The sequence below is a fragment of the Pan troglodytes genome, chromosome 13 (assembly GCF_028858775.2).
Source record: "Pan troglodytes isolate AG18354 chromosome 13, NHGRI_mPanTro3-v2.0_pri, whole genome shotgun sequence".
Classification (NCBI taxonomy): domain Eukaryota; kingdom Metazoa; phylum Chordata; class Mammalia; order Primates; family Hominidae; genus Pan; species Pan troglodytes.
This window is the reverse complement of record NC_072411.2, coordinates 104,051,406-104,074,721: the sequence shown is the minus strand read 5'-3', so window position 1 is coordinate 104,074,721 and position 23,316 is coordinate 104,051,406. Positions and strand designations below refer to the sequence as shown.

The 23,316-nt window shown below is 46.9% G+C and overlaps 1 protein-coding gene across 1 annotated transcript; it reads right to left on the bottom strand.

Annotated features, from left to right (window-relative positions):
* Window positions 1-5,896: 5,896 nt before the first annotated feature.
* Window positions 5,897-9,695, bottom strand: FZD7 (frizzled class receptor 7). The gene has a single exon (XM_009444007.4). It carries the CDS (start codon window positions 9,693-9,695, stop codon window positions 7,971-7,973), a length of 1,725 nt encoding a protein of 574 aa, XP_009442282.1. The 3' UTR covers window positions 5,897-7,970.
* Between the last annotated feature and the right edge of the window lie 13,621 nt (window positions 9,696-23,316).

Sequence of the window (23,316 nt, the reverse complement as noted above, 5' to 3'; positions counted from 1 at the left end):
AGACAATGACCCACTTCTTTCTCTGCAGATGCCCTGAATTTGTTGTTGTTGAAACTTGTGAAATTATTTCATGTGTTTTTTTCTTTTTTAAGGATAACAATAACAGAAAGAGTGTTGTCTTCAGAATTTACACTTCCTGGGGTCAGGGTGGAAGGGCAGAGGGATTTAACTACATTCTCTGCAACTGTTTTCACTCTTGCCCAAGAATGGTTTCCCAAGAGCACTCCAATGGGAAGCAGACCTAAAATATTCCCCATTGTACCTCCTTAAGGCCCAGTTAAATTCTGTGCCTCAGTTGCCCTGTCTGTTAAACTGGGGATAATTAAAAGGGATTTAGGGTAGGATACTTGCACAACTCTCTCTTGAGTTCATGTCCGACTCTAACGGTCCGTATGACTTCACAAGTTCATATTGAAAGCCTGTAAGATGAAAATAATAATTTCCATCTCACAATGTATGGATTAAATGAGTTAATGTAAGTGCTTAACACAGAACTAATGCATAGTTGACACATTAAGTGACAGCTATCAATGTCACCATTTCATTATGATGATATTGATAGGACATATACGATAAGAATCACGTGAATGTTTTTGTGATTCTTCACACAGGCCTTCAGGAAGGGGGTTTCCGTGGTGCTGGGGTTTGTCTTCCTCATTTTCCCACTCACTGACTCACTGTTAGCAGAAAGACAGCCTGTCCTGTTCTGCAAGAAGGATAAGTTTTCTCACTAAGCCCCTGTCCCACCCTCCTGAGCCTGCCCTGTTCTTCAGGGCTGGAATGGGCAGGGAAGGGGCCTGTGGCAGTGGACGAGGCCTCTTAGGGACTCGGACACCAACTCCTGAGGGGCTAGACGTGGTGTCTGGGAAGCACCTTCTCAAGCTCCCTCTTGCTGCCAGGCCCTAGGACCCCAATGTAGAAACTTATGCAGGACAAGACTGGGGAGTATCTGGCACTTCAGAATGTAAACAGCATTTACAAGCCTTCTGTATCTCACCAAGAAAAAAATAAATACATTCTGGGGACTAACACTGAAAATCCCCTCCTTGATTCCATTCTGTCCTGATGTAAGTTATTTTCCTCCCTTTTGAATGGTTCTGGATTAAATTGAGAAGAATAATAGAGAATGTGAGGCATTAAAACCTTGGTAAATATTTGTGGCATGGTGATTAGGGGCACAGACTGGAGCCAATTTTGCGGCTCTCCAGCTCGCCTTTTAGAGCCTGAGTTCCCTTACATGTCAAATGGGGAATAATTATACTTATCTCCTAGGGATATTGTGAAGAGTAAATGAGATAATGATATAAGAATAATAATGTTGATGTTTATTGATCACTTATTAGATGCCAAGCACTATGGTTTAGGCTTCGTGTGAGCTATCTTGACCACTATACCATATTGTACTCAAGACTTAGCATATAGGTAATGCTCAATAAATGTTAGCAATTATAAAGACAATGATCATTATTATCAACAAAGTACAAACAGCTAATCTTTATTGTCCTTGGTGACATGTTTGTACCACCATGCTTCCCTTGACAAAGCTGGTCCCCATACCCCACCACTCCCTTGCCCCTCTCAGGTTCCTTTAGACCATACCACATCTTCAAAACCTACTGCTGTGGGGGAAAGATGACTAAATTCAGAGTCACTGGGTGACCTGGGTGGACCCTTCATTGTGGCTTGGCCTGTTATAATTTACTTGTGACACGGCACAAGCTACTTTTAGACTCACGGTGCTGGTTTCCCCATCTTTACAACGCGATCAAGATGCTGCTATTTATTCATTAGTACTGTAGGAACCTGGGGAGAAAGACACTTCTGAAATGAAAAGCACAGTGTTTTTTGGCCCACTGTCCTCATCCCCCTCCAGAAGCTAGTGTGGGAAATAAGCGAGGTGTGCTGTTTGTGGGTCGATGCACTGGCTGAGACTGGAGAGAGTGAGTCCCAGCAGCCACTGTGCTAAACACACAGGGCTAGCACAGCACCTGGCATGTGGTAGGTCCTCAAGAAACCATCTGTTGGAGGTGAAGATAATTCATGATTTTAGCTAAGGATGTGTTCCCTATGTCTGCTGCAAAAAGCTGCTATGACCAGCTGCCACCCCCATCCCTCCCTCCAGAGACTCCAGGCCTGGAAACTGGAACCAAATGCTGTATGCCATTTGTTTTTTTCCTTTGGAAATTGAAAAATGTCATCGGTGCTAGGTTATGCCGCATATGCTTTCATTGCTGGTACTATATTTCCTAGTCTCTGTCTCACCATACTCTCCCTGGCATGCTTTTCCTTTTAATTCAATTAGCCTCTAGATTCTGCAAGGCCAAGCTGAAGTTTGGGGATCAGATTTTCTAAGAGTAAGTAGTATTAGGTTAGATGATTCAAACAACTTGTCTTTATTCATGGCCTAGATAGAACTTTATCTATCTCCTCACTCCTCCCCACTTTTTCCCTGCCTCCCAAATTTCCTTTCTTGCTCGTTAGATGCACATCTCTTGGAGACCACTTCTTACACTCTAAGCTGAATCTGATGCCAGGGCCCACCAGCATAAAGAGCTTCACAGGTGGGAAGCATTAAAAGAGGCCAACGAGCAAAAAGAGGTGGGCTTCTGCTCCCTAAATGGTCCTTACAAAGTAAAGTAAACCCTCAGCTAAGGTACATCTGAATTCCTCACAATAGCTTCAACTTTTTTTTTTGAGATGGAGTCTTGTTCTCCTGACCAGACTGGAGTACAGTGGCGTGATCTCGGCTCATCGCAATCTCCGCTTTCCGGGTTCAAGTGATTCTGTGTCTCAGCCTCAATTTCAGTAGCTGGGATTACAGGCATGCACCACCATGCCTGGGGTTTCACCATGTCTGCCAGGCTGGTCTTGAACTCCTGACCTCACGTGATCTGCCCACCTTGGCCTCCCGAAGTGCTGGGATTACAGGCGTGAGCCACCATGCCCGGCCTTCTTCATCTTTAAAAGAAAAATTATTGCCATTTCAGGGTTGTAATAATGGTGAGAGTCAAGCTAAATAGTGAATGTGAAAAGAGCTTTTAAAAACAGTAAATGCCACCAAATGTCAGGTAATATTATTCCAAACAGCATTTGTGCTTCTACACTGACATGTGCCAGGTTCTATCCAGCATTAAAGTTCTTTGCTTATTCTTCCTTGGGGGACACCCTCCTTACTCCAACTAGGTTGACAGTTACTTCAGGTGGACTTTGTCTTACTCTGATCTGCATCCCTCCAGTCCTTTTCCTAGTACCTTCAGTGTAGTGGCTGCTTGATCAGTACTTGTTGAACTGGGTCCCTTATAATAAACAACTATTGTCTTGGTCAAACTTCCTTTTTTCCTTCTACTACAAATCCACAAATTGAGAAAATTCCAAGTGACTAGATTTTTTTTTTTTTTTTTTTAAAGAACCAAAGAGAGTAAGAGACACAATGTGTGTTTACTAAAGAGCTGGCATTTTAATCGTACCCTTTTTAACTAGTTTACTTTAGCATGAAATGTAAAGAACACAGATTCAGATGTAAGAAATGTCACACAGTGAGAAGAGGTGAAGAACCAAGTTTTATGAATTCGGTTTAATGCCACTGAGGGGGGTAAATCAGAGAAAAATAGAACAGATTTATGAATTGCTTATTTCAGTCCACATTGGTGTGGGTTTGGACCCTTCTAGGATTTCCTGGAGCCCCGTAGGCTGTTATTCACCCTTCACGTATGCATATATAAAAATATACCATCTATAAATAGCCACCTGCCTTTTCAGTGAAATTAAAGATGGGAGAGTTAGAAGAGATTTTCCCAGTATAATTACAGGGCTCAAACCTACAGCTGTTATACTACTAGAGTTCTACCCAGATGATTTCTAATATCATTATTTTATTTTAGGCACATTTTAAAATTCTCTCTCTTTATTTTAATGGTAAGATGTTGTCCAGACTTTTATTTTATTTTTTTCTTGCCAAGATTTCTCACATACCTACTTAAAAAGATTAGGTGTTGCATGGGGTTGTTGTACAGAGTAGTTTTGTTTTATAAACTGCAGAAAATTTTCACAAGTGTTTCTACTCCTTATCTGGGGATTAACACCAAACTCCTGCCAATGTTTTTCTTAAACGCTACACATGCTCTTTCACAAACACTCTCCCTCACATATTTTCTGCAGAGATGTGCCTCCTTAAGAAAAATCCCTGAGCTTCTAAAATTCCTAGGTATGAATTGACTGCATAAGAACACAGCACAATGTGAAGGGAATTAAACTGAACACTTTTATCTTTGCTTACAAAAAAAAAAAAGCAGGTAGCAATGTATTCATCTGCCGTCTTTGTTCCCTTACTAAAGACCAACACTCTTCAATCTTTGAGAGCCCTGAAAGACAAGGCAGTGCTGATGAAACGAAGGGGACACACTCAGAGGAGCAGCCACTGGGCTTTCCCTGTAGAAGGGTCTAAGTGCCTTCAGCAGTTAATTTGCAAGGAAAAAACCCCGTTGGGAGCCTTCCACCTACTCTAAAAGCAAACATTCTTAACAGGCGGTATTAGTGTGGTGTTAAGAGAGGCATGCTTTAACCTAAAAGGTGTCATTTTATGAACAAAAACTGGGTAAACCTTCAGAGACTTGCAATCACTGTTTTCCCTTCCTTGATGCCAAAATCTTCACAGGTTAAGATGACCTCACATACCCATTGTGATGCTCAAAACCCGGGAGGATCTTAAAGAAAAGCTGCTTTGCACGAACTGTATACATGCAGCTTCCTGCTCCTGCGAGAACTGTCACTGGTTTTCATTTCATGCGTTTGAAAAACACACGAGCCATGTGTGTGAGCCTGTTAATTAAAACAAAAACAGAACTGTTTCTGTTGTACTTTAGAACTACAGAAACTTTGAGGCCAAGCGGGGCAAGAGAAACAGCAGCACCCAGTCTGCTCCTGGGTCCCACGGCTGCCAGGGAATGAAGCCACTGTACTAGAAAAAGCCAGGAAATAGGCACCGGAATTAAACAAGAGAGGCGAATGGAAAGAAAAAAAATTCTAGTAAGGCTCAGAATTGGATGTATTAAAGTGCCTTTTCCATTCCCGAGGGACTCTTTCATATCAAAGTTTCTGGCTAGTGAAGGCTTCCCTGTCTAATCTGATTCCAAAGTTAGCCTCTTCTCAAGAGGAAAGAATAGCTTCAGTGGCTTCAGAGGCCATCCCAGGGTCAGGCGTGGAGTCTATTGCTGCCGGAGCTGCTGAGTCATTGCCACCTTGGGAGCTGCTTGACCTCTGCTTGGTTTACCTAGAAGGTAGAGGGAAGCCTTCAGCTGAGAACACTCCACAAGCAAGGCTTCTAATCTCGAAGTATCCACTGGCTTTCCCTAGCACCTGAACCCAAAGCATTTAAGGATTACCAATCTACATAAGTTACATTAGAATACCAAAACACTGATCAGTTTAAAAAAAAAAAAAAAAAACCAAACACCCAAAAACTCACTGTATTCTTCACAAGGGAAACACTACCAAAGAAAGCAGCAAATATAAACACTATCTTCTAGTCCCTTTTGAATATGGATTTCATCTCCTAAGGGCAGTAAAAACATAGATCAGACAGCACTTCTCTAAAAGAGATGCTTATTCAATACCTTCAACAGTCATCCAAAGCAGGATGTAAAAAGGCTTAGGGGTATGTAGTGGGGTGGTGTGGAGGAAGGCAGGAAGCAGCAACAACAGGAAAAAAAAAATTAAATGACAGTCAAGGCATTCATTATACTCTGTATCTTAAAGGCAGGAGCAAAAAAGACCTCAATAATATATACCATTCTCTTTGAGGGACACACTCAATATTGTCCCTCCATACTATTTTCCCATACTTTCCTTCTTTCTCTTCTTTGGTTTAATATTACAGGAATAGTAAACTAAATAAATGTTCATTTTGTATTTAAAAAAATTTATTTGTGATCTGTACATGTGATAAAGTGGGGCTTCGTTGTAGACCTTTAAAGCCAACAAAACAAAAATCCAAAGTAAAAATGTATAAATACAATATATATTTTCTTACAAAAATGGGAGATTTACAAAATATACATACTGTACTTATCTCTATTTTACAAATTTCACATGCACTTAAAAGATACAGCACAAAAGATGCCAAAACCTGTGTTGGAGTTTTAAAAATCTGACAGATGAGATAGTTTTGAAGGTTGAAGAAACACAAGATCGATTTTAACTTTAATGTAAAAAGCAGTTCCACTCAAGTGAACATTACATATATAAAGTAACTTGTACACTTTACAGTACCCTCTATGATTGGCATTTAAAAACTGTTCTGAGAAACAGAACAGTTGCAAGATTAGAGGGTAGTGTCAAAGGTGGGATAAAGGTTAGCTCCCATGATTCTCTGCTAAGCTTTACCCCATCATGCAAAAGAATCCGAGTTCTATTACAGAAAAAAAGTACATGATTTAAGATTAATAAATTTAAGTCTTCCAGCACATTTCAAAGAACTCCAGAATCACTTTGAAGTTTACCTTCTTTTAATGACTTTCTTTAAAGATGGGGCCCATGGTTCAAACCTTCCTCTTCGTTCACTATGGTATCTGCTGATCGCCTCCCAACCCAACCACACAGAGACAGGGTCAGCATATGGATGATGTTTAATAAACAGATTGATGGAACCAAGAAAACAGGACAAAATGGCTCTTTGTTTTTTTTTTTAATTAACTTTCCTTTATTATGAGGCTGAAGGCATTATGTTTTTTACCTCAAAGGATCCAAATGGGAGAAAAAAATAGAAAAGAAACCTAAATATAGGCTTATAGCAAGAAAAAATAAATGAAGGGAGAGATTTCCCTGAATATTTTAACATAGTCTGTTGGATCATGTGTTCCGAATTAAATTTATTTAAAACAGACAACAAAACCTCTTACATTTCCTTTAGCGAAGTCAGAACCTCTGGCTTAACGGTGTGTGACAGCACACTGCTCTTCACTTTTCCTTAAAAAGGAATGTTTATCTCAACCAAATTAACAACCAAGGGGAAACCTCAGATTTGCGCTGCTTTGCCTATAAAAGTTGCTGTCGTCACAGTTATGCCTTTTCACAGGGAGACACTTTTGTTTCCTCTTTTGTCTCTTACAACAAAGACAAGGGGAAAAATGCATTCCTGTTTTGAAAAGCAACAAGTCATCACTTGTTTTCAGGGTATTAGACCAAATAAAACACCCGTCTTTCTGCCTCCTGCCTTCCCCAGAAAATGAAAAAGTAGCAAAAATACCTACTCCACGTCTCCTTGGCCTTATCTCAAAATGTTATCATCATTTCTTTTGCATCCTCACATTAGGATTCTAGCAGGCAGGCCTCCCAAGACTTCCAAATGCTTATTTTACAAGACTTGAAAGCAGTACGGGAGGAAAAACAGGCGGGAGGGGGCAGGGGAGGAGAGACCGTAATGTCTGACCCTGGAAATTAACCCATCTGGGCTCCAGTTTGGCCCCAGTGAAAAGAGATTATGGTTTGACCACTGCTTGACAAGCACACCGCAGGAGGCCCTCCCTCTTTCCAACAAAGCAGCCACCGCAGACAGGGCTGTACCTTTCCCAGGGCCTCACAGGGGTCTGGACAGGCCACTCGCCCTGCAGCAGGGGGATCACTCACAGTCCCCGTTCAGCCTCGGAGCCGGGAGAAACTCACAGCAGTCTCTGCTGGTCTCAACCTTCTATTAGGCCCAAGCTGGCCCGTACCTTTGACGATTCACATCACCGTTATCATCATCTTCCTGCAAGTCTTTGCCTGAAATCTTTTCATCCAAACCGCTTTCCACGCAGGTCTCTTCCAAATCACCCCTCGCCCCAAATCTGCAAAGAACTTCTCACTTCCAGGTCACTTCTCAGTAGAGGGGGAGAAAGTTACAGAAACAGGCCCCCACTCAGCAGTTCTTTTCCCTACCGTGCCTCTCCTCTTGCAAGAGGGCAGGGGTGGGAAAGGTGGGGAGGGGCCGGGGCTCATACCGCAGTCTCCCCCTTGCTGCTGTGGCTAAGTCTGTGGTAGAAGCGGCGCCACGACTGCAGGGTCTTGCCCGACCAGATCCAGAAGCCAGTGGTGATGCCGACGATCATGGTCATCAGGTACTTGATCATGAAGACGGTGAAGTCGGGGCTCATGGGCGGGAAGTGGCCGGGCGGGCAGGGCACGGCATAGCTCTTGCACGTCTGCAGGAGCCAGGTGCGCTCCCAGTGCTCGCGGAAGGCCTGCTCGTAGAAGTAGCAGGCCAGGACGATGGTGGCGGGCACTGTGTAGAGCACGCTGAAGACGCCGATGCGCACCATGAGCTTCTCTAGCTTCTCGGTCTTGGTGCCGTCGTGTTTCATGATGGTGCGGATACGGAAGAGGGACACGAAGCCGGCCAGCAAGAAGGACGTGCCTATGAAGAGGTAGACGAACAGAGGCGCCAGCACGAAGCCCCGCAGCGCGTCCACACTGGAGAGGCCAACGTAGCACACCCCGCTGAGCAGGTCCCCGTCTACCTGGCCCATGGCCAGGATAGTGATGGTCTTGACGGCGGGCACGGCCCACGCGGCCAGGTGGAAGTACTGCGAGTTGGCCTCGATGGCCTCGTGGCCCCACTTCATGCCGGCCGCCAGGAACCAAGTGAGAGACAGAATGACCCACCAGATGGAGCTGGCCATGCCGAAGAAGTAGAGCACCATGAAGAGGATGGTGCAGCCCTCCTTCTTGGTGCCCTGCGCCACCGTGCGGTAGCCATCGTCCGAGAAGCGCTCCACGCACACGGCGCGGTCCTCCAGAAGGAAGCCGGCCACGTGCGCCACGGCCACCATGAAGTAGCAGCCCGACAGGAAGATGATGGGCCGCTCTGGGTAGCTGAAGCGCCGCATGTCCACCAGGTAGGTGAGAACGGTAAAGAGCGTCGAGGCGCAGCACAGCACCGACCACACGCCCACCCAGAGGCGGGCGAAGCGCCTCTCCTCCTCCTTAAAGTACATCAGGCCGTTGGCACGGCCCGGTTCGCACGGGGCGCCGCAATCGCGCTCACCCAGGAAGCGGTAGCCCAGGTAGGGGGGCACCTTGAGCTGACGGGGGCATGAGAAGGGGAAGGCGGGACGCCCCCTGCCATCTGAGGCCCCCGGGGGCAGCGCGGTGAAGGGCAGGTCCGGCAGGTAGGGCGCGGTAGGGTAGGCAGTGGGGCCGCCGCCTGGGCCCCCGGAGCCGTCCGACGTGTTCTGGCCCACGCAGATCTCGCCCGCACCGTGCACCGGGAAGTTCTCGCAGCGCAGCCGCTCGGGCCACTGGAAGCCGAACTTGTTCATGAGCGCCTCGCAGCCCTGGCGGGCGCGCTCGCACAGAGAACGACACGGCGGGATGGCCTGATCGAGCACGGTGCACACGGGCGCATACATGGAGCATAAGAAAAAGCGGAGTTCGGGAGAACACTGCACCTTCACCAGCGGGTAGAACTGGTGCACCTCGAGGCCCGCGTCCTCTTGGTTCGTGTGGCCCAGCAGGTTGGGCAGGATGGTCTGGTTGTAGGCGATGTCCGTGCACAGCGGGATGGAGATGGGCTGGCAGAAGCCGTGGTCCGGCACGGAGATGCCCTTCTCTCCGTGGTACGGCTGCGCCCCGGCGCCCGCGGACAGTGCGCCCAGCAGCGCCAGCACCAGGGCACAGAGGCCCAGGGACGAAAGCGGAGCGGCCGCGCCGGGGTCCCGCATCGCCGGCCGCGAGTGCAGCGCTGCTCTCAGCCTGAGGAGTGCGACGAGGCGGTTGGGAGAGGCTTGGATGCGGGGAGGCGCCGCCGCGCCCGGCGCATGAGAGTCCTCACGGCGCCGGGGCCCGGCCGTGGGCGGCGTGGAGCAAAGGGCGCTGCCGCCTGGGTGCCCGCGCCGCGGAGGCGCCGCAGACGCCGCCGCCCTGCACTCGCAGGGCCGCCGGGGGCCCAAAACTCGTCAGCCTGGGTTGGGGGCGCCGAGGAGGGCCGCCTCGCTCTCCCCGCGGGGACGTAACGGTGCGGCTTCCTCCGCCGCGAGGAGCAACAAGCGGCTCCGGCACCCTTCAAAGTTTGCCCAAGTCTCTGGACCCCCGGCGCACGGCAGCGCGCACGCCCCCCGCGCCTGGTCCGGTCCCCGCTAGGAGAACCCCTGCCGCCGCCGCCCGCTCGCCCCGGCCGCCGCCTCTGCGGGGCTGCCCCGCCTCCTGGCCTCGAGGCTCCGCTCGCCGCCGCCTCCTTCGCCTCCTCCTCCACACCCCGCTCCTTCTTCAGCCCCAAAAGCTCGGCCCCAAGTTTCAGCCAAACGGCCGGCTCTTGCTGAGTCCGATCTCGGCCCCGGAGTCGGGAGCACGGCGAGTTCTTTTTGGAAACCCAGTCACACTGCGTCCGAAACCGCGAGGCGCTCGTGCCCGCGGCCTGGCCCCGGCCCCTCCAGCCCCTCGCAGCCCCAGCAGCGAGTCCTGGCGCCCGCCGCCGCCGCCCGCCGGGAGTGAGCGCCGACTAACGCCTCGGAGTCGCGCTGATCGCCAGAAGAAGCGTCGGGCTCGCGGGGTTCCGGGCCGGCCCGCCCCCTCCCCTCCCCTCCCCCCATTCACAAACCACTCCGGGGGCGGCCCCAGGCTCCGGCGGCCCAATGGCGGCCTTTGTTTTTTCGGTGACCGCCTTCGGATTGGGCGGAAGTCGGAAGGGGCGGGCGCGGGAGCGGCGGAGGCGGTGTCCGCGGCGCTCTGGGCGGATTCCTGAGGGGAGGGGCGGGGGACTGGGAGGGAAAAGTTCGGAAAAACTTTTACCCTGAATTCGCTCAGGGGGGAAAACGCGCAGAAAGGGAATTTGCTTCAAAGATTTGTTCCTCTTCCTGGTGCACTCAGATGCGCATTCCTGAGCAGGGGCGCCTTCGCCAGCGGCGTTTGAGGGGAGCGAGGACCGCGCAGCGCCCCTTCGGGGAGAGACGTGACCAGGAGTCGCGTTAGGACTGCAAAGGCTGGCTCTGGCGGGGCTTTCGGGTCGCCGGGTCCTCAATGTGGGGTTTGGGACGGGACGAGAAGGGGGTGCGCCTTGCGGATCGCTTCTTTCCCCCCGGACCCAAACAGTCCACGCGAGGCCACAGTCCCCTCTCCCCTCCCCCGAGTTATAAAAAGGAGGAGGGGCCGCCTCCGAGGAGAAACCCGAGTCGGGCGGAGGGGGCCGAGTGACGGCGGGAGGAAGGACCCCTCGGAGAAAGGGCCCGAAGCAGGGAGAGCGGGGAACCCGGGCTCAGGCCACCCCGCCCGCGCGCACGGCCTGGAGTCTGGGGAGCTGGGGTGACTCTAGCGAGGTTTTAAGGAAACGAAGACGGCGTTGGGGAGACTGGTTCTAGAAGTAACCTGAGACCGAGCGCCCAGGAACACTCTGTACGACGCGCCGGGCGTCTCAGTGGCCCCGTGTGCCTTGGTTCTGCGGCGTGTGGCCTTTCGGGATCCCATCTTCGTTGCAGAAGCAACCATTTGATCCTCCATTTAGAATCTGCGTAGAAATGTTTTAATGCGTCTTAGAAACCAGGCTAATTAAAGAGTTTTCAGAACACAAAGCGGTGTTATCCTCGTTCTCGGGTAGCGTTTTCTGATTGGCAAACGTTCTTTTGTTCTCGGTTAAATCTTCGTCTTGAGCCAGGCGCTGGGCGCTCGCGCGCGCTCTCTGGTTACTCCTGCGGGGGTCATAAGTCACCAGGGAGCCTCTCCCCTCTCTCCGGGCTGCCAGGAATATCAGGAATTCCCATGCAGGAAAGTGACATGTTGAGAAGGAAAAGAAAAAAATCAATCGATCAATCTCTCCTCCTCCTCCTTCCCCTCTCTCTCTCTCTCTCTCTCTCTCTCTCTCTCTCACACACACACACACACACACACACACACACACACACAGCGCAATCCTGTGCTTTAAAAAACATTATTCCTGGCGGAGCCCTTCTGCCTCAGTCCCGGGTGCTGGAGCTCTGAGCGATTTCTGATCAGGTTGAACCTTGGCAGAAGTTGCTGTCTCTGCTGCCTCCCGTGCGCTTCTTCTACAGCAGGAAAAAAACTCATTCTGAAATCGAAGACAATTAATTGGGTTCCCTTCCATGGGAGACTTTGGCTTTCTCTGTTTTTCTTTATTTATTTTCGATCACTGAAGATTGCTGGGAATCGTTCTTTCCGATTCACGGTTCTTTGTCCTTCCCCACTCCTGTTAATAGGTCGAAAGGGCGGAAGGAAGCCTTTGGGCCAAGGCAGAGTGTTAGACTGATCACATCCTCCATCCGGCCCTCAGCGGGAGTCGCCTTCTTCCTCCCAAGCATCAGTTTCGCCCTCCCTCCCGGACCCCCCCACCCCTTTTTTTTCCTTTTCTTTGGGACATGTGCTGAAGGTAATACGATACCTGCTTTAAAAATGTTTCATTCCTTCTTTGTGTTTTTAAAAGGGCCCCCCTTTTCTTTCTAAATTATTATTCCTCTTACCTAACATCGGGGAGTGTTGATCTTCGGTTGAAATATGTTGCTTAAAGACAATGCTGCTGCTTTGCTTTGTCATTTAAAGTATGTGTGGTGGGGGGTTAGATTCCTTTTTTCTCTCCATGAGCTTCAGGATATCCTCCTTTTCTAAATCAAAATTTCATGCTTATTCATCAGGCCACTGATCTAAGTCATCTTTGCTTATTGAGGAAGAAATACCAAGCACTGTCATCAAAAAAAAAAAGAAAACTGACAGGATAAAATACTGTCTCAACTGCAACTAAAACCAGTTTAGCTGATGAGCTTCTACTCTCCATATTATAACCCCAGACAGCTCCGATGTTAGGCAATAGGGATAATAATTTAGAAAAAAAAAAAAACCCTTAAATACAAGGGACGAATGAAAAGCAGTCTATGCCTAAGATGCAGAAAACCCATCCCAGATGGAAAGTGTCACAGATGTGAGTCCTCTTGCTCTGTCCCAGGCAGACAAGTCCAAAAAGCAGAGAAGCAAAGCCAATTTTTAAAACAGATTGTTTTGTTTTTAAAGATTTTTAAAAAATCGATCCAAAATTATTCTCCAAAATAAGAATTTGCTGTGAGAGGGGGAGCTCTGGCTTTCCAAGCCTTGCCTGATACAGAATGCTATGATTTTAAGGAGCCAAGTCATAGAAGATCAGAAAAAGTAAGTTCACAATGTAAGGGTCTAATCATGTTTTAGGTTCTATGACAAATGTAGTGACATTTGTTTATATTCTGTCCAGGATCAATTTAATTTTGCTTCCTAAGCAACCCCTTCCACACCCAACTCCCAAAGCCACTAACTGGTATCTTCTTGGGAGAGCCAAGGGTGGAAAATTTTGTAACTATCTGCTGCAAAATTTCCAATTGTCCCTGCCCTTTAAAATAACAAAGGCCTTTATTTCTTCACATGTAGTCATATAGTCCCGCAGAAAAGTGATGCTATTCATTGGCTCCAGTTTTGCAAATGCTACTTATTTTGGCCAAGTCCCAGGTTTATCTAGTTGAATTACATTCTGATGTCAGGCCAGATTTGAAAATGGCCGTCTTCGTGTGCCCCAGTCCTGCGGTTGTAATGAAGCTCCTGCTGCAAGAATTACTCATGCAAGACTAGAAAGGGCAAATTTTAGCACATGCTTTTCTTTCGGGCCTCTCTTTTACTAGACAATTTTGACATGATAACATGGAGAACTTGGAATTTCCAGTTGTCAGGTTGTCATTGACTTGTGTTCATTTTTGTTGGGGTGTTGGATCATTCCAAAAATGGGGATATTCTTATCCCTGAAACCCTTTCAAGGGTTATGAAAGTTAGAGATATCTAAGTTGCAGAAGAGGAGGACCATGCAATAATCATGTTAGATGTGCAGGCCGCATCTTGTAGAGATGATTTATATGGTAAATTCAGTCACTGAGTCTGACCAACACTTCCCTTGTCGATTGAGAGGGGTTTTTGTGTTTTTGTTTTTGGTTTTTGAGATAGAATCTCACCCTGCCACTCAGGCTGGTGTGAGGTAGAGTGATCATAGCTCACTGCAGCCTCGAACTCCTGGTCTTAAGTGGTCCTTCTACCTCAGCTTCCAGAAAAGCTGGGACTACAGGTGAGTGCCACCACACTGGGCTAGTTGAGAGTTTTATACGTTGACTATTGTATAATCAGGGTGTTGATCAGGGCTGTGATGGCCTCAAGGCTCAATTGGAGGAGCCACTTCCAAGCTCACTCATGTGGCTGTTGGCAGGCCTCAGGCTGTCACTAGCTGTTGGCCAGAGACATCAGTTCCTTGCAATGTGGACCTCTCATAAGGCCACTCGTAATATGGCACCTTGCTTCCCTCACAGCAAAGGCTCAGAGAGTCTCTCCCTCTGAGAGAGGGAGGGAAAGAAGGAGGGAGAGAGAGAGAGCAGGAAAAAATGACGATCAAGATAGAAGTCACAGTCTTTCTGTAACCTAATCTGGGAAGTGACATCCTACCACTTTTGCCATATACTAGTCACTAGAAGCAAGTCACCAGATCTTCCCACACTCAAGGGGTAGCAGGGATTATACATAGAGTGTGCAAAACCATTGGGGGATCATAGGGAGCCATTTGAGAGGCTGCTTACTACAAGGATTATTCATTTATTCATTTCCAGAGTATTACGAAGATGAGGCAACAGAGAGAAACGACTCTTGGAGCTCTGTCCTTGGGGAGTCCAGAGAAAGGGTCACAGATAAAAATACAGTGTTGACTGGTTATGTTGCCACTTGCAGATGTTAGAGTCAGAACAGAACCCTAACTCTGGCCAACCAGTTTTCCAAACACATGTCCCTGGGAGAGAAAACATGGAGGAAGTTGATTAATAAAAGACCATGAACAGTTCTGGAAAAAATGTCCAAATGTAGAGCGCTGGCCATTCTGGGGAGTCAAATCTGTACTCAAAGGTCAGAGCATATGGACCATAGTCTGTAGAAAGCGACTTCGGGTATCTGGGTTATGATGTAAAAAGCACCTTTGGTAATTGCTACCCATGTCTCCAATGTGGGTCTGCACAGTACTGATGTCTAGGAAGGATTGCAGAGGTGGTTGATACAGACTGGTTTAGTTCTGCCTTTCACTATTGATTTCTTGTCCTGCCTCAGGCAAGTCACTTAACATCTCTTGCTCCCCCAGGATGTTGGGAGAATTTGTGAGGTAATATTTACCAAATGCTGTGTGATCCATAGGCAAAAAATCATCAGGGCAGAATCCTGGTCTAGTTATATGGATACAAATCTTAGGGATCAAATAAAAGGCCAAGTTAGCTGCATATTTTGGGGCTTTGGCTCTTTGCTGAGGTTGTAATTTTTTATAGTGGTATGCTGGTAAATGTTTAACAATCGACTCTCCAGGAAAAAAAGCCCTGATCTGTACATTTGCCAATTTCCGTGGTGTAAATAATGCTACCATAGCCGATTTCAAGCCAATATGATGTCACTGACCTTAGTGTTTGGAAAAGATGCACATAATCAGCTCCTCAAGCCCCTAAGAGCTTGCCCTGGTGTACCACTGGGTGTGCTAGAACTTATTATCTTCAGATTAGTTTGAGCATCAAAAATTGTTTGTTTGTTTGTTTGTTTGTTTTGAGACATAGTCTCGCTCTATTGCCCAGACTGGAGTGCAATGGCCCGATCTTGGCTCACTGCAAACTCCGCCTCCCGGGTTCACGCCATTCTTCTGCCTCAGCCTCCTTAGTAGCTGGGACTACAGGTGCCCACCACTGCGCCTGGCTAATTTTTCTTTTGTATTTTTAGTAGAGATGGGGTTTCACCTTGTTAGCCAGGATGGTCTCCATCTCCTGACCTCGTGATCCGCCTGCCTCGGCCTCCCAAAGTGCTGGGATTACAGGTGTGAGCCACTGCGCCCGGCCTCAAAAATAGTTATTTTCTAAATACAACGACTACCATTTATAAAGTTCCAAGTGCTTTAGGTACAGTATCTCTAATTTCACAACAATCCTGTGCAGTCCAAGTTATAACTTCCTTTCCATAGCAGCCAGCCTGAACTAAAGCTTAGGTCTATATAACATTTTCCACTTCATACTGCACTGCTACCTGATGTCTTTTATGATAAACACTAATGTATCTTCTTTTATATGTCTGATAAAAAGCTATTCCAAAATTTAGAGAAACCCCAGAATTTCTAGGCTGGGATATATCAAGTCCAGGTTAGTGATGACCCCTTGAACATTCCACCTAATTCAGGTTTCAAACCAAGTTGGAAGAATCTGTTAATTTTCTCTAGTTACCTAAGGAACAATTTAATTCCATTTCTGAAACTGCACTAGTGGGCATTTAGATTGGGAGATTTGGGAGCCCTACTCCTGCCCCCTAGGGCAAGTGGGAAACTTGTTGTATATCAGGCTCTCCCAGTAAGATAATTTTATCAAGCAGAGAGCTAGGAGGAGAAGCTGTAGGAACCAGACTTAAGGTAGTAAGGAAAGCTTCCAGGGAATCCTCTGGAAGGGTAAACATGGAACTTGAGCAGTGGAGTCCAAGCCTGGCTGGTCATCAGAATCACCTAAGAAGTAAATAAAAGAAAAAAGAAAAAAATTTTCTGAAGCCTGAGCCCTACTTCAGATATGTTGAGTCAGAATCTCTAGTGGGGGACTTGGGGATTTAATTTTTAAACACTCACTCGGTGATTCTTTGGAATTAGTCAAGTTTGGGAATCACTGAACCAGGCTTGTATTCCACAGCGGTACATTATGTTACTGATACCTTATAGGATGCCTTTAGTTTTTTTGTTTGTTTGTTTGTTTTTGTTTTTGAGATGGAGTTTTGCTCTTATCGCCCAGGCTGAAGTGCAATGGCGCCATCTCGGCTCACTGCAACCTCTGCCTCCTGGGCTCAAGTGATTCTCTTGCCTCAGCTGGGATTACAGGCGCCTGCCACCACGCCCAGCTAATTTTTGTATTTTTAGTAGAGATGGGGTTTCGCCATGTTGGCCAGGCTGGTCTTGAACTCCTGACCTCAGGTGATCCACCCGTCTCGGCCTCCCAAAGTGCTGGGATTACAGGCCTGAGACACTGTGCCCAGCTTGATGCCTTTAGTTTTGCATAAAGTTTTCACTCTAGTTGATTACTTTTTGAACTGAAGGATGGAAATAATGAGAACCATAAGGGAGTGTGACATGTGTCATGTGTGAGGGGTGTGAATGTGTGTGTGTGTATGTGTGTGTGTGTGTGAGAGAGAGAGATGGTTGGATAAATGTCGTTGCATGGTGTGATGTTGGGTCTGGGACCTTATTTATGAGTCTCAACAAGGTCACAGTGGCTATTCTGAAATGCAACAGCTGCTACTTCCACAGTTCGCTTCATAGCATTTCCTTAGACTGACCTTGCCATTTGTGTACCTAGTGCCACATGAATCCTGTCCTCAGAGGATTGAGTCTGGAGTAGACGATGTGACCCAGCCATGAGGTTGTCTGGCATGAGACCTCGGTCCAACAGTTGTGCCTGCTGGATACAGAGAGGCCAACTAATCGGATGCTTTCATTTGGGGTTCTGAGTGTAAAATATGCTGGCAGAAGCTGGGAAGCATTCAGTGAGAAGGGAACGAGCAGAAACCAGGAAGCAGTAGAAGCTTGAAGGAAGCAAGAGCTGTGAGGCAGTGAAGTGAGTAGAGACAGAAATTAGATGGTGGCAGCAGGAGCAGAGGAAGGAAAGATGGGAGAGCAGCGGCCTTTATAGTGGAAAAATACGAAGGAAGGAAGGAAAGAAACAAAGGAGAAAGGAAGGAAGGAGAGAGGGAACACCTGTTTCAGAAGGAGAAGACAAAAAGACCAAGTCCTGAGAGCTGTTTCCTGGCTGCTTCCTTCCCTCAGAATTCTACCATCCCTATGAATGAAGCCGTCTGACTCCTTGTCTGTTACTAGAGAGAACCTTACTAACCACAGTACAAGGCTTAGAAAAGGGTGAAAACACACGTCTCTTCCGACTTTCTCCTGGAGAATGTGTCCACAGTGGCAGAAGGCTGACCACAGAGGATCAGCACCAGTCTAGGAGAGGTATCCACTAAAGGCTGATTAACAAGGCTGGGTCTTGCAACCACCTTCTTCTTGCTCAATGGCCTGGATAAAGAATTTGAGAATATACCTCCCAGGGCTGCAACTGACATTGAGTTGACTGTGATTGCAAAAGTGTTTCCAGATAGGAATTATCTGTAAAGGCCGGGGAGACATCTTTCTTTTGGGTTGTTTTGAGAAATAAGTGCACTGAAGAATCTAAAGTTCTTAACATGGTGTGGGGGCTACTAGTTGTCCCCCAATATCTGTTCCCCTCTTCTTCCATAGTAATAAAGCCCTCAGTCGTCAGATGGACATATGACCAACTGGAATAAAGATCTCATTTTCCAGCCTCCCTTTTGGGATCCACTGAGCCCGGGCCATGGGGTGTCAGCAAAAGTGTTGTGTGCAACTTAAAGGGAGTGGGAAGTACCCCTCTTCCCTCCTCCTGACAGCTGCAACTGCACAAGCTGTTGTGGACCATGAGGTGACACTGGGAAAGGAGCAAAAGAGAGAAGGGGCCTGAGTCTCTAACACAGATGTGCACCATGCTAGTCTGGGATGGACTCCCTCTGGATTTCTCAAATATGAGAACAAAATAAACTTTGATCATGTTTTAGCCAACATTGTTTTAGATTTTCCAATGCCTCACAGCCAAGCCTAATCCTATTTTTATCACAACGTATGTGGCTCATGGTAGGTACTCATCAAAAGTCAGTTTCTTTTGCCACTTTTCTTTGATATTACTGTATTCTCTCTTGTATTTCAGTTATTTTGGTGCTTTCTTACCCCACCTATTTATTTGAAAGGTCTTTGAGAGTAGGAACTATGTCTTATTTTTCTCCCTCGTCTTTCACAATGTAGACGTTCAATTTATTGAATTAGATTGTGCAATTCATCAGTCAGATGAAGTTCAATGAAAATAAAGACCTATACATTGCAGAGAAACAGGATGGTGAAAGGCTAGCTCGGGACAAAAGACTTGAGAATCACAACGGACCACAAGCTAATCATGCGTCAACAATCACTGCTATTGTTTTAACTTATTTGTGTTTAGAGACAGGGTCTTGCTCCGTCACCCAGGCTGGAGTGCAGTGATGCCATCGTAGCTCACTGTAGCCTGGAACTCTCTGGGCTCAATTGATCCTCCCGCCTCAGCCTCCCAGTAGCTGGGACTACGGGCGCATGCCACCATGTCTGGCTAATTTTTAAAATTTTTTGTAGAGACAAGGTCTCTCTTTGTTGCCCAGGCTGGTCTTGAACTCCTGGGCTCAAGTGATTCTCCCACCTTGGCCTCCCAAAGCACTGGGATTACTAGGATGTAGCACTGTGCCTGGCCCTACTATTGCTTTTAAATTAAACACATAAATTTGGCATGCAGAAAGTAAATGAAGCGGCGTGAAGGAACCAGTATGAAGAGTAACCCAAAGAAGTTAAAAAGGTGACTCTCAAAGGGGTGGTGGAAGGTTGTTGTAGAGAGATTTACTTTTTAAAAAGCCTACTTTCTGGGCCCCACTCCTAGAGAGTCTGTTTAAAAGCTCCTCGAGTGAGTCTACTGTGCAGTCAGGATCCAAAGTAGCTGATGAGAAGACAAGTTGAAAGTTTGTTTCTCTTGGAAAAATATATGAAGTCATTTAACTGTCTTCCCAAGTGTATGAAAATTTGTTTTGAGATGGATGTAGTGCATTTCTCTCTCCAGAGGAACAGAGAAAGACTTCAGTTACAGCCAGGGAAATGAGAATTCTTGGGGTCTTGGTCCAGCCACTAACCCCTTGTTCTCTGGCAAGTCAGTGCACCTCTTGAGGCTTCGTCTGCATCTGTAAATGGTAGAAACTGGGCTTTGTGATCTGGCTCTGCTCTGATAGCCTATGGCTCTATCTGGGAGTTCCTCGCCTAAGCTAGGACTTTCCAAATAGGGACTTTCTTGTCTTCCCAGGTTCTGATGGCAGCGCAGCAGCCAGGCCCAGCAGCTCACAGCCTGTGCCCACTTGTGCTGAGAAGGCTGGGCACGCGATACCCTGAGTGTTCCCTGAAAGGCCACTTGCCCATCGCTTTTCTAGCCTTTCACATTTCCACTTAGCCGCCTTTCCCTCTCTCCCTTTCCCTGCCTCCTCCTTATTATTCTAAATAGTACTTTAAGCTCTAGAGCCAGGCTCTTCAATTAAGGTGTAGACAAAGTGGTTTGACTCCACTTGATTAAAAACCCTGTGAATGGGAGAGAACACAAACCTCAAAACATTTGCCTTTCAAAGCCAGAAGAGGGGGGGAGAGAGAAACTGTTATGTGATCTCGAATTTGCCAGATGTCAGCTTAGAGGGGCCTAAAGAATTCCTAAGCCTTTGTTTACCAAATCCTTCCTCAGAGCCTCAGTGAACCCAGAGCCTGTGGCTACCTTGCAGGAGAGGCCACCGAGAGGCCAAAACTGGATGGGAAGGGGCAGGGTGGTAGGGGTCGGGGTGGGGAGAGGTATTTGAATTTTGTTTTTTCCACTTAATTATCTGCGGCTCCTTTTGGAGAAATCGGTTCTCTTTGCATTGGGAAATTAACCCTTAATCTCCACAAATGAGGGCAATCAACCCATTTACTAAATAAACACAGATCATTGCAGACTGGCTGCTCCTCTTTGTGATTTAATTTGAGAATGGTTTCACCTGAAGGAGGGGCCGAGGAGTGGCTGGCCCTGAGGAACCTGGCGGGGTCCCCAAAGGGAGGTGACGGATCGAAGAGGTGGTTAAGAGAGGGTGGAGTGAGCCAGTTTGAGACTGAAGAGGGCTTTGAGATTTCCTTTTCATGAGTAAATCCAAGTCCCTCCCTGGCTCGGGTCTTACCTTCTGAATTTATTTGGGGCCTTCCGTTGTATGGTGTTAATTTTGGCTTTGAAAGTGTGAAGCCGGTTAAAGCAACTTTTATTAGAATGCTGCCTATCAGAAGCCTCTGGGATGGGAACAGAGAAGCCCTTTATTTCTTAGCTAACTTTCTCATTAATATGTTGAGGAATCTCTCCTTGCTTTTAATTCCCTGCGTCAGTCACCAGTTATTTTGTTTATAGGTAGTCACAGAAGGTTATTTAAATCCACACAGTCACACTGCAGTGGGGCACAGTGCCAGCAGCAGAGTGCGTTCGATAAATGATTGAATGAACGAGTAAGGTACAGCTCAAGTTAAAAGGGTGTAATTAAACCACATGGTCTTCGTTTATTTTTAAAAATGTATTTAGAGTCATTATGTTCAGGCCCTGTGCTGTGTGAGATGCGGGGAATGTGTGTCCCCGCCATCATGGATCTTATAGTCTTTTCTTTCTTTTCTTTTTTATTTTTGAGACAGTCTCGCTCTGTCACCCAGGCTGGAGTGCAGTGGCGCCATGTCGGCTCACTGCAACCTCTGCTTCCCAGTTTCAAGCAATTCTCATGCCTCAGTCTGTCAAGAAGTTGGGACTACAGGTGTGCACCACCACGGCTAATTTTTGTATTTTTATTTTATTTTATTATTATTATACTTTAAATTTTAGGGTACATGTGCACAATGTGCAGGTTAGTTACATATGTATACATGTGCCATGCTGGTGTGCTGCACCCATTAACTCGTCATTTAGCATTAGGTATATCTCCTAAAGCTATCCCTCCCCCCTCCCCCCACCCCACAACAGTCCCCAGAGTGTGATGTTCCCCTTCCTGCATCCATGTGCTCTCATTGCTCAATTCCCACCTATGAGTGAGAACATGCGGTGTTTGGTTTTTTGTCCTTGCAATAGTTTACTGAGAATGATGATTTCCAATTTCATCCATGTCCCTACAAAGGACATGAACTCATCATTTTTTATGGCTGCATAGTATTCCATGGTGTATATGTGCCACATTTTCTTAATCCAGTCTATCATTGTTGGACATTTGGGTTGGTTCCAAGTCTTTGCTATTGTGAATAGTGCGACAATAAACATACGTGTGCATGTGTCTTTATAGCAGCATGATTTATAGTCCTTTGGGTATATACCCAGTAATGGGATGGCTGGGTCAAATGGTATTTCTAGTTCCAGATCCCTGAGGAATCGCCACACTGTCTTCCACAATGGTTGAACTAGTTTACAGTCCCACCAACAGTGTAAAAGTGTTCCTATTTCTCCACATCCTCTCCAGCACCTGTTGTTTCCTAACTTTTTAATGATTGCCATTCTAACTGGTGTGAGATGGTATCTCATTGTGGTTTTGATTTGCATTTCTCTGATGGCCAGTGATGGTGAGCATTTTTTCATGTGTTTTTTGGCTGCATAAATGTCTTCTTTTGAGAAGTGTCTGTTCATATCCTTCACCCACTTTTTGATGGGGTTGTTTGTTTTTTTTCTTGTAAATTTGTTTGAGTTCATTGTAGATTCTGGATAATTTTTGTATTTTTAGTAGAGATGGGGTTTCGCCACATTGGCCAGGCTGGTCTCGAACTCTTGGCCTCAAGTGTTCCGCCCACCTGGGCCTCCCAAAGTGCTGGGATTACAGGAGTGAGCCACCATGCCTGGCCCAATCTTATAGCCTTGATCGACAAATGAATCTGGTTTTCTGTGATGACCTTGAATTTGTCTCAAAATTATAATGGGAGTTTGGCCTGAGCTAGGAGCCAGCCTATCCTGTTATTTAAAAATGAAGGGCTAGGCTGGGTGCTATGGCTCATACCTGTAATCCCAGCACTTTGGGAGGCCAAGGTGGGTGGATTGCTTGAGCTGAGTTCAAAACCAGCCTGAACAACATGGTGAAATTCTGTCTTTACCAAAAATACAAAAATTAGCTGGGCGTGGTAGAGCGTGCCTAAAGTCCCAACTACTCAGGAGGCTGAGGTGGGAGGATCACCTGAGCCTGGGAGATTGAGGCTATAGTGAGCTGTGATAGCACCACTGCACTTCAGCCTGGGTGACAGAGTGAGACCCTGTCTCATAAATAAATAAATAAATAGGAAGGGCCGAGTTGGAGAATGGTTCAGGGATTGATTTTTTTTTTTTTTTTTTTTTTTTTGAGACAAAGTCTCACTCTGTTGCCTAAGCTGGAGTGCAGTGGCACAATCTCAGCTCACTGCAACCTCCGCCTCCTGGGTTGAAGCGATTCTCCTGCTTCAGCCTCCCAAGTAGCTGGGACTACAGGCACATGCCACCATGCCCAGCTAATTTTTGTATTTTTACAAAAATACGAAATTTTTGTAATTTTGTATTTTTAGTAGAGACAGGGTTTCACTATGTTGGCCAGGCTGGTCTTGAACTCCTGACCTTGTGATCCGCCCGCCTCAGCCTCCCAAAGTGCTGGGATTACAGGCATGAGCCACCGTGCCCGGCCTAGGGATTGATTTTTTTATAAGTGATCTCA

Excerpts from the sequence above, each read along its gene's own strand:
- FZD7 (XM_009444007.4), bottom strand. The coding sequence starts at position 9,695 with ATGCGGGACCCCGGCGCGGCCGCTCCGCTTTCGTCCCTGGGCCTCTGT.